This window comes from Etheostoma cragini, chromosome 2 (genome assembly GCF_013103735.1).
Source record: "Etheostoma cragini isolate CJK2018 chromosome 2, CSU_Ecrag_1.0, whole genome shotgun sequence".
In the NCBI taxonomy this organism is placed as follows: Eukaryota; Metazoa; Chordata; class Actinopteri; order Perciformes; family Percidae; genus Etheostoma; species Etheostoma cragini.
The window spans coordinates 8,533,458-8,548,431 of NC_048408.1; the positions used below are offsets into that span (position 1 = coordinate 8,533,458).

General features: G+C 40.7%; 1 protein-coding gene across 3 annotated transcripts in view; it reads left to right on the top strand.

Annotated features, from left to right (window-relative positions):
- Nucleotides 1–1,261: 1,261 nt before the first annotated feature.
- slc44a2 (solute carrier family 44 member 2) overlaps nucleotides 1,262–14,974 on the top strand; it is a 17,854-nt gene continuing 4,141 nt past the window's right edge. The window contains exons 1-15 of one of the 3 annotated variants that reach the window (XM_034892604.1): nucleotides 1,262–1,447; nucleotides 7,226–7,274; nucleotides 7,452–7,525; nucleotides 8,557–8,641; nucleotides 9,840–9,924; nucleotides 10,024–10,143; nucleotides 10,276–10,336; nucleotides 10,471–10,597; nucleotides 11,365–11,448; nucleotides 11,773–11,885; nucleotides 11,971–12,102; nucleotides 12,201–12,300; nucleotides 13,924–14,016; nucleotides 14,328–14,412; nucleotides 14,600–14,862. In XM_034892604.1, the coding sequence (XP_034748495.1) occupies nucleotides 1,411–1,447; nucleotides 7,226–7,274; nucleotides 7,452–7,525; nucleotides 8,557–8,641; nucleotides 9,840–9,924; nucleotides 10,024–10,143; nucleotides 10,276–10,336; nucleotides 10,471–10,597; nucleotides 11,365–11,448; nucleotides 11,773–11,885; nucleotides 11,971–12,102; nucleotides 12,201–12,300; nucleotides 13,924–14,016; nucleotides 14,328–14,412; nucleotides 14,600–14,862 (1,508 nt within the window). In that variant the 5' untranslated portion in view covers nucleotides 1,262–1,410. Of the gene's footprint in view, nucleotides 1,448–5,776; nucleotides 6,024–7,225; nucleotides 7,275–7,451; nucleotides 7,526–8,556; nucleotides 8,642–9,839; nucleotides 9,925–10,023; nucleotides 10,144–10,275; nucleotides 10,337–10,470; nucleotides 10,598–11,364; nucleotides 11,449–11,772; nucleotides 11,886–11,970; nucleotides 12,103–12,200; nucleotides 12,301–13,923; nucleotides 14,017–14,327; nucleotides 14,413–14,599; nucleotides 14,863–14,974 lie in introns of those variants that run through there. The other 2 variants (XM_034892620.1, XM_034892610.1) reach the window with 2 other exon arrangements.

Sequence of the window (14,974 nt, forward strand, 5' to 3'; positions counted from 1 at the left end):
TTTTTCCCAAGAAAAAATATAACCCAGTTAAAATCCAGTAACATTAAATCAGTTGGTATAACCAAGACATTTTCTTAACATAAAGCTTTGCAAGTTGCATTTATTTATTTATTTATTTATTGTTTGTTATTTAAGATGAGGATTCTCTTAAGAAACCTGATATTTCTTATTTATTGCTTTACCAGCACACCTTCACCTGACACTTTAACGGTCAGAGGTGGGGCAGAGCAGTCACTCCACACAGTTCACCTTCCAGCCACATGGGTTAGAGCCTATGAAAACATGAGATAGTCTCTCCTAAATGTTTGTCCTTGAGAGGAATTTTTCAATTTTGGAGGAATGCTATGGAGTCTGTTTGTTTGGTTTTTGTATGTCACATATTTGCTAAGTCATGGTTCACTTCTCATGGAAATGGAGTTTGCAATCTACTTGAATTGTATAGTAAAATAAATAGTTTTTCCTCAGAGTAGTAGAGACTGTGCTCCAGTGGTGGAAGACATATAAAAATATTACATTATAAAAACTTCATTAAGCTTTTAAAATGTTATCTAGGTGGGTATACATTGTAATCTGCTAAATGTACCCTATGGGCTACTGGAAGGCTACTTGTGGGGAGTATGTTTAGCTATAAATGGCCAATGTTCAGCTAATTTTGACTACTTTATAAACTGCTTTATATACCAGTAAATTAATCATCAATAATATTTCATACGCTGATCACATACATTGTGAATGGAAAAAAAGAAATTGGCACAGTAGCCTACAGTGTAGAGCATTTTATACAGAATAGGCTATAAAGTGGGCATGAATGTACATGACAAGAAGCTCTCAATTGTGGCCGACTCAAGCACAGTAGTTGAGTAAATGTACTTTATTTTTCGCCCCTCTTGTTCTATTGGTATTGAGGGATAGGCCTATACTTTCTTTTCCCCGCACCACATAAGGTTAAAATAAGAATTTAAAGAAAACGATCTTCTCTGATTTACTCTTAATTATGAACAGAAAACGGGTCGTTTTTAACGTCTTCATGTAGCCTAGATTAGAAACCCATTAGTGCAGGGCTATTAAATTTACAAATGAGATGAGCATGTGGACTGTATGCTCCAGCCTACACACATTCCATTATGAAGTAGCGGCAAGAAAATGGTTTTGTCCCGCTCAGGCGCACTCTGATTGGTTGTGGCGGCTGTCAGTCACCGTGCCCTGCTCTCCAATTGGCTGCTTTCCCTCTGCTAACTATGAATATGCAGTGCTTGATTTGGTTTGGGGTGTTCCTTCTCTCTCTCTCTCTCTCTCCCTCCGTGTAGCGGTAGTCGGTCACTGTTATTGATGTTTTTTTCCTCGACATTTCCATGGTAACTGTCCTGTCCAAGGTCTGATCAGCAGCGAGAAGCCGAGCAGTGTGTGAGAATGGAGCTGGAGGAAAAAAAGCCGGACCCTAAATACGGTAAGAACGGGTTTATGTCACTGTTTTCTTCCCGATCTTTTATTTTTCTCTGAACGGGCGAAGAAATGGAAACAATGACTGCAAGGGATGGATGGGTGTGGACCTTATGGGTCTCATGCAGATCTGGAGCCATTCTCATCCTCCACAGCCGGGGAAAATCGGCATTAAATCAGTTTAATTGTTCATTAGCCTAGTATTTAATAACGAACTGTGAATGAAAGCAATGCAATGAGGGCTAAATGTGTGCTTGGTATTTGACTGGTTTGCCCTATTTTGCCAGCCTGTAAATAGCTTCCAGTGAAACTACAACTACACACCCAGTTGTTTATTGTTGGTATATGTCTTTAGGGACTTATAAAATAGGCATATCTAGAAAAATAGGTTGCCATCCATTCAAACAAGGCTTGCCTTTATGCGCTTGTATTAAATCAGCTTCATACTGTGGTTCTGTACTGCAGAAACACACACAAACAGGCCAGATTTATTGGGTTTTCCTCTGGGCTTACAAACCATTTGGTGTTTTGTAGATTGGCATATGGTCATTTCATCCACAGATGCACACACACATACTCACACAAAGGTACACACACATTCATTGTTTTTGCTTTTTTACAAGCACGTATTATGGAAAATTCTCAATACCAGCCAAAGACATGACTCATTGCCTACTATTATATGTGTCACACATGCATTTTCTTAACTTAGCAGCCCACCGCAGCCTGGCGTGGTCTTCTGGTGTCTGGGCTTGGTTGTTGTTCGAATGGACTGTTGAGTCAGGAAGTTTTCCTAACCAGTGTTATTCTTGCTTGAATACCTCTTGTCAGTGTTGTTATATGATACGATGGCCGACAGCTCCAAAGCAAACCGCAGTCTTCACACTGTAATTTAATTAGGAAGACGACACTAATGCTGTCTCATTGTTAAGTTATAAATAATTCAGGAGTTAATAGAAATAACGATCCCTTCTTCAACAACCTAAGAAGCTCCCGACAGCCCACGCCCAAAAAGTGCACATCCTCTCCAGTCAATCCATGGAGCTCCCACTGCGGAGCATTTCCTTGTTGCTTTCCTTTTTACCAGGTCAACAGCTCTTTTCCTTACCTCTCCTCCCCCAATGAAGGCTAAAAGGTCAAGAAACCTTTGAAAACAGTTATAAAGCTTTATACAGGGCAGACACACAAAACACATTCCAGCAGTTTTTTTTATCAGCAGAGTTTGACCTGTGAGCGGTCCCTGGCTGGCTGCTACTGTTCCCACATGTTCCCACTGTCTGTTACGGTGAGCACGCCGACAGGCAGGCTGCAGCCTGCACGGCCTGGACTATGTTCAGCCATGCCTGCTCTTCCCACTCCGCAGACCCAGTCAAGAGCCTTCCAGTCAATAATAAGCCGGCAAAACACTCGGTTGCATTACCACACACACACTGAGTGTACATGTACACACCTGCATGTGCACACGCAGAGATGCACTATTGCTAAATGTTTCACAATGATCGTTTGTCATTAGACTGCTGGTTGGTTTGGGAAAATCAGACAAACTGTTGCTGTTTGATCCAAGCAGTTTCTGTGGAGAGAGAGAGAGAGAGAGAGAGAGAGAGAGAGAGAGAGTGATCAGAGCCAGTGTTTGTCAGCTTTAGCTCTACAAAAAGAAACTTCAATGTAGTTCTTCAAATACGGCATTGTTAGCTGACAAAATGTGATTTTTTTTTTTTGAAGCAGTAGCAACAGATAGACACAGCAGTAGAACAGGAGTACATACAGTAGTATCACCATCTTTATCTACAGGCTCTAAATATAAAAGATACAAATGTCATGAATAAGAGCGGAGGAAATCAAACACTCACAATGTCTCTGTGCATGTAGGCCTTCAGTCCGGGTGCGCGCACACTCACACCACTCAAACACACAACCACAGTGGCCACTAACCCATTAAGGTAGAAAGGGATGGGTTCATCTGATAACCCCTCTGGGCCCATTAGTGAATCACGTCAGGCATGACATCATCACATACTTTTAACACACACACACACACACGCACACACACAAACACACACACACACACACACACACACACACACACAGACGTGTGCATACATCATATCAACTGAAACAGAGACAAATTTGTTTCCATTCAATTTTTAAAAATATTTCATGATTGTACTAAACATTGTTAAGATCCGTATGGTGTGGTTAAGGTTCGGCAGACGTCTGGAACTCCATGTGGACCTGAATGCAGTCAGACTGTCTGGCAGGCCCCGTGGGTTTCCACCATCAGGGTCCCTGCAGCATGTAATGAACTACTTGAGGGACCCAGGTTACCCAAATGAGAGAGAAAAACATCTGCAACATGTACACCTTTTTAAAAAATCTCTTGGTCAATCTACTCAGACTGACATCAATAAACCACTATCCCATCAATCTTTTGCCAATTACCTAAACAAACAAGACTATTGAAAAGACATTTGGCAGCATTTAAACACATCAAATGTGCTGGAATGCTTTGAGCACAATCACAGATTGTTTTTTGTCACAAAGCAGGCAAAGAGACGCCTGTTCCTCTCTAATGGAGCTGTCTCTCACATTAGCAGATGGTCCAGCAAATAAAGGTCTGATGGAAAAATCCCTTTCAATGTTTATCCTCTTCAGTAAAGAGAAAGAAAAAAATATATACACATGAAGTGATGGCAGGGAAGGGGAGTAAAAACCCTTTTAACTTGTCAATAGATACTATCCATATGATCAGTAATAATCCTGTTTTTAACTGCAGCCAGGAGACTAAACACCTCAGCAATCCATGTTTGTCCAGAATCATTTTGGTTAACAATAATATCTTAATAATGATCTTAAACTGAATTACAATTTCCCATGATTTAAAAAATAATTCATATCACAAATCCTCACTTAAAAAAAAGGTGAAAAAAAGAATTGAAAACAAAAGTTTAGAGCCCAGTCATACATAGATGCTGATATCATGTATCATTTTAGCTTATCAAAATACACTTAGGCCAATAAGTAACAAGAAATTGCAGCATAGAAAGCCCAAAAATGAGATTTGAGAACAGTGTCCATTACATAGTTTGTACATCTGTGAGGACTGAGGTTATTGTTCAAATGCATTGTTCATCATTCTTCAAATTCTCAGGATCCATATCAAAATATTTAATTGTGTTATGTCTGCATGCTAAAACATGAACATATCTATTTCAGACTTTTAAAAATATAATGTTTGACATTTTGGATTCACATTCTTGATCTTCTCATCTCTCAGCTGAAGCTATTAATATTACTATTATTAATCTAAATGTTGAAATTAGCCTGAAGAACAAAAATCGGTTGAGCTCCAATACAGGTAAAGGAAACTTTGTTCAGGCGAACGAGGTTGAGTTTGCATTGGCAAACACATGACACTGTGTCTGTAACAGGCACGTGTATGAGGCCAGTCGTAAGCGTTGCATTGCTGTGGCATGCAGTCTGCCACATAGCAGTGGAAGTGGGCAAATCAAACCACCAGAGAGCACGTAGGACGGGCTTATCTCTGATGTACCGCCTCCCATGTGTCAAACACGCACAATGCATCATGACCAAATCATTCATTTCAAGAAATCTTTGTCCATTGTTTAGGAAGTTAGTTATGTAACTCAGTCGCCCAGTCCGTATGAACTTGGCTTGGGAACCGGAGGGTGGCCGCATCAAGTCCAGCTCGGACCATGTCACAGAGCGGGGACTAGACCTAGAGCAAGGAATTGAACCCCCAACTACTTAGAGTGCAGACTTTGTGGCATTAACATCTCTCCAATGCATTTATTAAGTAAAGTGAAGTACTTCTTCTTAAAGATTGAATATGAAAGAGCTTACAGGGGGATGTGGTCACAGTGCTGCAACAAGCTGGAAAATAAAACTTCAAGTAAACAGGAAGCTGAGAAAACAGGGCCATCAATCTTATTGGATAAGGGTTAAAGAGAATACTGTTCAGTAGAGTGGTGTTTTTTTTCAAAGCTCATGCTGTGTTGTGAGAGTGATATCTTTCGGGCATTGTGATAACTGGGAGGAGAGCGTGCAGCTGCACCAGTTGCAGTTGCAAACTGTAAAACAGCTGCAACAAGGAAACAGTGACTGTTTATCATGCTGATTTAATGGATTGACTCAAAGCCTAAAACAACTGTTATGGTGCCAGAGTGAAATACTGTTTTGACTTCCGATCATGTCCCTGTAGTCAGATGTGTAGAAAACACGCATTTTAGGCTTTAGTCAATTTCGGTAACAGCAGGTTCACAGGCGCCACAAGACCTTGTTGCTTCTCTTTCTCTCAATTCCCCCGTCAATACTGTTTTTTTCTGGGATTCCCCCGACGATCTCTGAGTTAAGAGAGGGACCACGAAGAGAAAGAGGGAAGAGTAGGTGAAGGCAGTGCTCTAAGTACACTGAAAGAAGGAAGTGAAGTCTTAGAGGTTGAAGGACCTCATACAGGAAGAAGACATAAAGAAACAACTATCTGCCATACACAGCAGCACACAGACAAATCCATAAAACCGCCCGTGCCAGAAATAACGACGGGATGACAAAATACGAAAGAAAAGGTACTGTAACGGTCTGCCCTGGCTGGATTTATGATGATAAAGGTTCTTTAGTTGCTGGATGTGTCACTGATGTTATTTGAGCTTGTCAGATACACAACTGCATTAATGGCGCATGAATATACCACTAATAAAAATGGTTATTGGAAGTCACATATTACCCAAAGTCCAGGGACGCCTTCCTGGTAGTGCCAGTTGCAACTCCGTAATGTTTGGGCTGTGTGTGTGTGTGTGTGTGTGTGTGTGTGTGTAAAAAGTTTAGAACTAAAGGAGAGATAACAGTGTTTTCCAGTGTGTGAGTATATTAGGAGTGTGTGATGATGACATACTGTATGTAAGCACTAGGCAGTGACAACAACTAGCTGAGTACAGTAATGTGACAGGATGTAGCTTAGTCTGGTTGTCTTACAAGATGTGGAAGATTGCTGAATTTCTTCACCGAGCTGATTTTCTGTGTAAAAAACATATTTCCAGGTATGATTTGAAGACTGCAAATTAGTGACTGGCACATGACTGTTCTTTGAAAAGGACTCACAGCGTGAGCTCATGATGACCTCACCGGAGGCATAGTGGGCTTGGCTGATGTTTCTTCTCTTGCCGGGTCTGAGGTGTTTCCATGGTGTCTGGTGATGTCCACAGGGAGCTCACCGTCGCCGGGGAGCCATTTTGTGGGTTGCTAGGCATGGCATTCAGGCAGAAGAATCCTTTTGTTCCGGAGAACGTCCTGTCTTTGTCAGTACATGGACTTACACTTATATATTGCACGCTTATGCATCTACCGTACGCAGAGTGCACATGAGCAAACACATACATAGAATTTATTTATATACCGAACTGTAGATACTTATAAAGTGTTAATAATTTAGTGTAATTAGAAATAATGCTGTTCATCTGTACTAAATCAAAAAACTATTTGTGCGTGTGTGTAATCTATGGCAGTGAACATTGCGCTGACACTTACTAATTGCTCAGTTTTAAAATGTCAGTGGTACATAAATAGCAATGTAATCACCGTGGTAAAAGTAATAAAGGAAAAGCCATTGAACAATGTTATTTTTGAGATAGAGAGGAGAGTGTGTTTCCGACTTTGACCTCGTTAAAGCCGACTTTTTAATACAAATGGAACGCACTATAACTCTTATCAGATTCAAATTCAAATTAGAGCAGGAGACATTAACACACCTGTTGTCCCTTCTGTTCCCCAGGGGAGTCCAGGAAGTTTGACCCAAACTTCAAAGGGCCGATTCACAACAGGTGAGACATCTATGACATACACTGATCCTAATTCTTTTCTCATAGGATTACAAAACACAAATAATAACAATGCTCTCCTCTCCTCCTGTTTCCTCCCCTCTCCTCCTCTCCTGTTTCCTCTCCTCCTCTCCTCTCCTCCTCCCATCTCCTGTTTCCTCTCCTCTCTCCTATCCTCAGGGGCTGCACAGATGTCCTCTGCTGTATTCTCTTCATCGTGGCCTTGTTGGGGTACTTTGCTGTTGGCATCGTTGGTAAGATGATCCTACATTGCAGTTTTTCAGAATTGCTAAAACACTAAACCCCTTTCTCTGAAGCAAATGATCAGTGACCTAAACCCATTCGTCAAATCAATCGCTCTTCTTGCAAAACTCTAAACACATTTTCACTCGCTAAATGGTTAACACAGGAAGCAAAAGTTAAACACAACGACAACACAGTTGTCATTGTGTACACACGACAATTCAAAAAAGTACACATGTTTCTACTGAGGTGATCAAACCAATAGCAGAGCATGTAAGTGTACTGTTTTCTTTGTTCTTTGGTCTTTTTCAGTTGGACAACTGTATTGTTCCATAAATGCCTACAGTAATATACACACATTCAGTGTACAAGATATTCACTGTACAAGTTGTGATACACTTTTTGTTTTTATTGGAGAATGTGTTTACTGCATGAAATAAAAAAGAGAGTTCTGTAACTATTAATCCTGGGCACTGTTCTTGAATTTTTTTAGGTAATGTCTAATGAACGCCCTGTAGTGTTTAGTTATTGACTGGCTCTGTGTATGATCTGAAAGCGTGTGATTTTGCCAGCAGAGTCAGGGGTTTTGTGAAAGTAGTTTGAGCATTTGGTTTTGTGTTTACAGTTTTTGAGAAAATGGTTGAGGGTTTCAAAAAATGTGTCTATTACTAATATTACCACTATTACTGAAAAATTGCTTGGACGCTTAAGCACTATTGTATATGCTGTTTAAGACCATCACAATGAATTAATGATGCACAGGTCTCTACCTTACCTTCATCATTGTGGTGTATAAGGCTGTTTAGAAACCTCTTAGAAGAAATAGCGAGCCTCATTCCACCATTCATATTTGAGGCGTAATGCTTTGTCGCTCTGCTTCCCCAGAATGCGTCCGCCTATCCGTACGTACTGGAGTTTTACACGCTAAATATTGCTGACCTGGCTATGCGCAAGAGTAACATATGCAACTTTCCATTCTTTATATTTATTGTCATTCGATCTAATATCCTCTTTGGTTCTGAATGATTTCTTCTCCGTGCAGCCTGGTCTCAGGGTGACCCCAGGAAAGTGATCTATCCCACCGACAGCAAGGGGCAGTTCTGCGGACAAGCTGGAACACCTCTGGAGTGAGTAACCTGACAATAGGAATATGATGTCACAGTAAAAGGCCTGTTATCGCTCTGTCATAGAGAGTATATTGACGTACTGCATCACAGTATGGCATGCAAGCTGCACTGTGGCACAGAAAAAGAAATCCACTGCAAAGGGTTATCCAGTCTGCAGAAAAGAAGAAAAGATTGTTGGCTGCTTGCTGCCCACCCTTGACAGCATCGCCTCATCCTGCTACCTCAGCAGAGCCAAAAACATGATCAAGGACTCTTGTCATCCAGGCCACGAACACTTTCAGTTAGACCCCTCAGGAAGGCGTTACAGGTCTGGCAAAACCCGCACATCAAGGTTCAGAGACAGCTTTTTCTCCACAGCTATCACGCCTCTAAACATATAGTTACAGAAATAGGACTTCATCCGGCTGAATGATTATCTTACCTGTTTCACACTGCAGTTGCGCTTTTACAGTACTGTGATCCTTTGTGTGACAATACGGCGTAAGTACGCGTATGAATGTATATATATGTGTATGTGAGGGTAAGGTTTGTGGAAGGGTCTGGCGTGTGCGTGTGAATGTATACTTCTAGGCACCGAAAGGAGTAGCACTTAACTTTCGTGGTGACAACGTTTTACAATTGTGACAACCTCAGACACAAGACTGATGGACTCAAGTGCATAACTAAAAAAAACAGTAGTAGGTAAAACAAAAGTAGTTTACTGGGTAGAGTACTAACAAAAGAAAGCATCACTCACAATGAGGATCAAAGTAGAAACAAAGTGAAGCGCTCACTTGGAGGATAACAAAATACAAAAAAAAAATTAAATCACGGAAACATGGCTGGAACGTGGGACGAGACTGTCAAGACAAGACAAGACAAGACAAGACAAAGGGAGACAAGGGACAAGGACTATTTATTAAAGAGGTAGGGGAAAACAGATGCAACCAATCAGGGACGGTAGACGGTCACAGTTGCGGGAAATTCACACAAAGGTAAATACAAAATAAAACAGGAAGTGCACAACAAGATTAGACACGAGTGGCTTAATTTAACATACTTGACGAGACGTAACGACAATGTTTTATGATTCTAATTCTAAAGTGACCTTGGAAACCTCTCACATGCAAACTATATTGTGTATTGTTTATGTAACAGAAGACCTTTATTTATGAGACAGGTCAAATAATAGTATTGTTATATTGTTCTCACTGAACAGGAAGAAGCCTCTTCTGTTCTACTTTAACATCCTGAAATGTGCCAGCCCTCTGGTGCTGCTGGAGTTCCAGTGTCCCACCACACAGGTCAGAAACCAGATCTTATCTTTTTTGTTCACTGCAACATTTTTCTCCTCTCTAACAGTCACTGATCGTCATGGCTGATTGTTGTTCTTTTGTGTCTAGTTATGTGTGGAAAGGTGTCCTGACAGGCATCTGACGTTGATGAAAGCCAAGTTAGGCAGCAAAGAAGACCGTGATTACTACCAGCAATACTGTAAGGATGGAGTGAACCTCACCATATTGGTAAGCATTCAAATAATTTTAATTATTTACATTTTACACATGCTGATAGTGATACTGTGAAATACATTACAGTAAAAGCAATAGTATATTGTAGTATACTGAGTATGTTTTTTTTTTTTTTACATAACTCAGAGTCCTCCTGAGATCCTGAAGGACGGCCTGTGTCCTGCCATTCTGATGCCCAGTAAAGCCTGTAAGTGAGAAGCTTGTTCTAAACTTACTTCACCTTCGCCCACAATCACAGCTGTGTCTGTAGATCTCTTGTTTCTGTGTGAAACTGAAACAAATAGGACCATATACATAAATAGATCATCTCCTCCTCCATAGTCACGCGTCGCTGCCTTCCTGCCTTGGGAACTTTGAAAGGTGGGGTGGTGGTGGTGGGCAATGAGACCACTTTCAATGATGGAGAGGGATCCAGCATCAATGCCACAGATGTGCTGGAGGCATCCAAGTGGGTACTTTTCACTGTATTGCAACACACATTTTGACATTTTTGAAAGGTTCATTGAATATCAGAACAAGTATTTATAGGTAATCAGTAAAAATGAAAATAATCCCTATTTTTAAGCCCAAGAGAAAATGCTGTTAGGTGGATATATGAACCAGTTCAGGCTTGACACTCTGGACACACATGTTGCTATGCTATGTCAGCTGACAGCTAGCATATCACACTTGCGTCACATCTAACTGCAGTGATTTAATGGGCTACTTAACGGTCTTTATACGCTTATGTATTCCAAACGCTCATGTGTGTTTGCTACAGTGTTCGCTGCTATCTGCATGAACCCTAGAGGATATTTATCAATGTTTTTTTATTAGCTGAATTCCCACTGGGGGTGGTTGCAATGTTCCCTGTGTGTTATTTATCAAGATGAGCAAAGTCAAATTGATTGTCATAGTTGTCATCGTAATTTGAACTCTGACACAACTGGCATTTAAAACATAATAATAACTTGTTTCTTTGAGGAGAATCATTTCGGAATGACAGTCAAGAAATGCACATTTCAAAATACAAGTCTTAATTTTGCAGTTGTGTCATTTATTTTGACAGGTAACTAGTTTTGTAGAGCAACATTAGTAGTTCTTTGCGACAATTATTAATTGTTGCAGCTGGTAAAAATGTTTTTGATTTCTTAATTTGTCAGTCTTGCCTATGAATTGTTTTTTAATCATTTCCTCTTTTTCTTTTTTTTTCTTTTTTTTTTTCTTTTTAAACAGGAAATCAAATGTGGTTGTTGAAGCACGCCAGGTGGCCATGAGAATCTTTGAGGACTACACTCAGTCTTGGCACTGGATATTGCTGTAAGTAAACTTTACAGTGTTTACCCAACAGTGTTGTGTAGAACATCAGGAGTAAAATCCAAGACAAAATGCTAGTGAAAAAACACCAATCTTTCACATTTACTCATTAGCTTTTTATTTATTTACTTTTTTACTTCTTTCCAGCCACTAAACAGATCCAGTCAGCTGAGCTAACACACACAGTTATAATTGCTCCTAAATGTTCTCACTATGTATATGACAGCATCTGAGTGTTCAAGACCGACTTTAGCTGATTGATCATTGTGAAACCAGATAATATGCATGATCGCAACTGTCAACATCATTTGATGTGTCCCTCTACAGCGGTCTGGTGATCGCCATGCTCGTCAGCTTGCTTTTCATCGTCTTGCTGCGATTCCTTGCTGGCATCATGGTCTGGGTCATGATTGTTCTGGTTATTCTAGTGATCGGATATGGTAAGTCTTTAGCCTCTGGCGATGATAAATGACCTGCTTTTTTATCAAAATGAAAAGTTTTTAAATATGTGAATGATTTCTTTAGGGATTTTCCACTGTTACATGGAGTTTGCGAGTCTGAAGGGAGCGCCGGGCTCTGACGTCACCATCCGGGACCTGGGCCTGCAGACGGACTTCTCTGTCTACCTGCAGATCAGACAGACCTGGCTGGCTTTCAGTACGCACTAACAAACCCACTTTCATTTTGAAATACTGTACATCTCTGTATGACGTGTTAATGAATCCTGTGATCCTAATGGTTTCACTGTTTTGCAGTGATCATCTTGGCTATTGTGGAGGTCATCATCATCCTGCTCCTCATCTTCCTCAGGAAGAGAATCATGATTGCCATCGCCCTTATCAAAGAGGCCAGCAGGTCAGTCTGAGTTGGGCGTGTCTGGCTTTGTGCAGCATCCTCCCATTATATTTCCTCTGCTGAGGTAGAGAAGAGACCAGGGGCCTCATTAATGAAACCCTGCAAAGATTCTATTCAGAAAGAGTTTGTGTGCCAAAAGTCAGAATTTTTGTACGCAAAAAACTAATTCTGATTTATAACACCATGCAGCATGTACAGGCCTTTCTCGTTCAGCTCCATATCAATCAATCAGTGAATAGCCTTCTAAAGGAGTCCTTGATGATCTATCATGATCAAGGAAAAATGAAAAAAAAAAACACAATTCAGAATTTTATTCTTGCTAAATCTTTGAGCAATGCCAAATCTGCCATGCTGTTGATTGGTTGTGTAGGGCTATTGATTTATTTATGTCCCGATTTTGTCCCGATAGGTTAATTAAGTCCAATAAAGCGGTAGTGGATTGGAGTCATGCTGGCGTCATCAGGGTAATTAACCCTTGTGTGGTGTTTGGGTCTGTGGGACCTGTTTTTAATGTTTGGTAAAAGAAAAAAATCCTCTGATTATAAATGTGATCTCACAAGGGTAAATGGCAAATAAGAACCATAAATGTTGTATATATTGTTGGTAATTGAGCTAAAGTAGACATCACCATAAATTGTTATGTCTGTATTGATTTAAAAGCTTAATAATGTGGTGGGTCCACCAGACCTGGGTACATTGGCTGTGTAACAATAATATGAACACCACACAAGGGTTAAGTGGGTGCAGGCTGTGCGCTCTGCATCCGGAGGACTGTATCCATGGGATATTTTGTGTAACCATCAGAGGTCTCTCAAACGCAGTCTACAAAGCCTCTGGAGCGTTACGCACTATCACACGCATGGTCAAAAAGTTGCAGGCACATTTTTACGCATGTAAATTCTTTATAAATCCCGACTTTTGTGAGGAATGTTGCAACCACAAGATTCACTCTGCTTCACACAGCCTTTTCTTTCGTAACAGGTTTTATAAATGATTCTCCAGACCTGCAGTGCTCACATATTTTAGAGCTGCAGTAGACAATCATTTTATAATGAAAGGTGTTGCCCGTAGTGACAAACCGACAAAGAATTATCACCCAACTCTGCAGTTCCTTTCAGCTCTACAGAGCATTTTTAGCTTCTTTCAGCTCATTGTTTTTGTTTTACAGCCCACAACTCTTAGTGTTTTTCTTCACTCTATTAGCTCTCATCAAATGCCTTGCAAAGGCAGCAGACAGCTTTCCTTCTTCAGACCAAACCTTTGATAAACCCACTATAGTGTTAAGTTATAGTGTTATATCTGTTAAGAAACAAAATGTGTTGTTGAGCATGTAGCAGCAAAATATGCCTTTAGTACCAAGACCAAACAGAGCAAAAATGAGTGTTACTATTTGACTCTATGTTTGCTGGATGTGTAAACAGGCAATTTATTTACTGCTTCCTTCCTCCAAACGGTGAAAAAATGCTACTCTAATTTAATTGCATTTGTTTTTGTAACGGTTATTAGAGATCTAACACTTAAATGGGACTGTAAGAGAGTGCTATGCGGCGTCTCTTTGTTGGGGAATATTTGCTCCTTTTGGAGAGTATCACATTTAAACGTTCCCATTGTTTTCTTTTTCAGAGCTGTTGGCCACGTGATGTCATCGCTGTTCTACCCACTGCTGACCTTTGCCCTCCTGGCGGTGGTGATCGCTTACTGGGCCATCACTGCTGTGTATCCTTTACATTTGTTCCAATGATGATCAACACATCCCTTTGTATGCCTTCACTCCTTTACATTTTGTATTTTTAACTTTTTCCAACTCTTCACTGCACCATTTCTGGCAAGCTCACAGAGAGATGGACCCAATATGCACGACTCAAGTAGTGAAATTCAATGGTTTTATTAGCAAGCTAATAACATCTCATCTACATCTCAAGGCTGTAGCCTTTGTTTTTCTTGTTTGTTACATATTTCCATGGACTTATCAATAGCTACAAATATCCACCCTTTGTTGGCATAGTCTCCTTGACCACTCTGACCAGTTTCTTGTCCACCTCTAATGAGCAGGTGTACAAAGTGTTCAACAACTCTGAGTGTGAGTACGCACGAGAGACCTGCGACCCCCAGGTACGCTGTTAATGTCACTCCTGACTGGAGATGTGAGTGGGCTTCAGCCAAAAAGCCAAATAAAGTTAATACTGTATTCCGCTAATATTTGACACCTTTTAAGAAGAAACTCTTTGCCTGGACAGCATCACAAGTTACTGTGTGACTCAATTCACTCCTGTGGTCTGCCTCTTCTCTTGTTCTCCAGACGTTCAACACCTCCAACATTTCAACTCAGTGTCCTGATGCAGAGTGCCTGTTTGCCTTCTATGGTGGGGAGACCTATTACCACAAATACCTCATCCTGTTCCAGTTCTACAACGTCTTCCTCTTCTTCTGGTGCGCCAACTTTGTGACTGCCCTGGGCCAGGTCACTCTGTCGGGAGCCTTCGCCTCGTATTACTGGGCCTTCAAAAAGCCGGATGATATCCCCTCCTACCCCATCTTCTCCTCACTGGGACGAGCCCTTCGGTAAGCCAAATTCGTATTTGTGTGTGCAGTATCTCACTGTGTGTTTGTGGATCACCTCCTCATTCTTTTTTAAATAAATAACATTCAGTCAGGAACACTCTACTCATAGAAC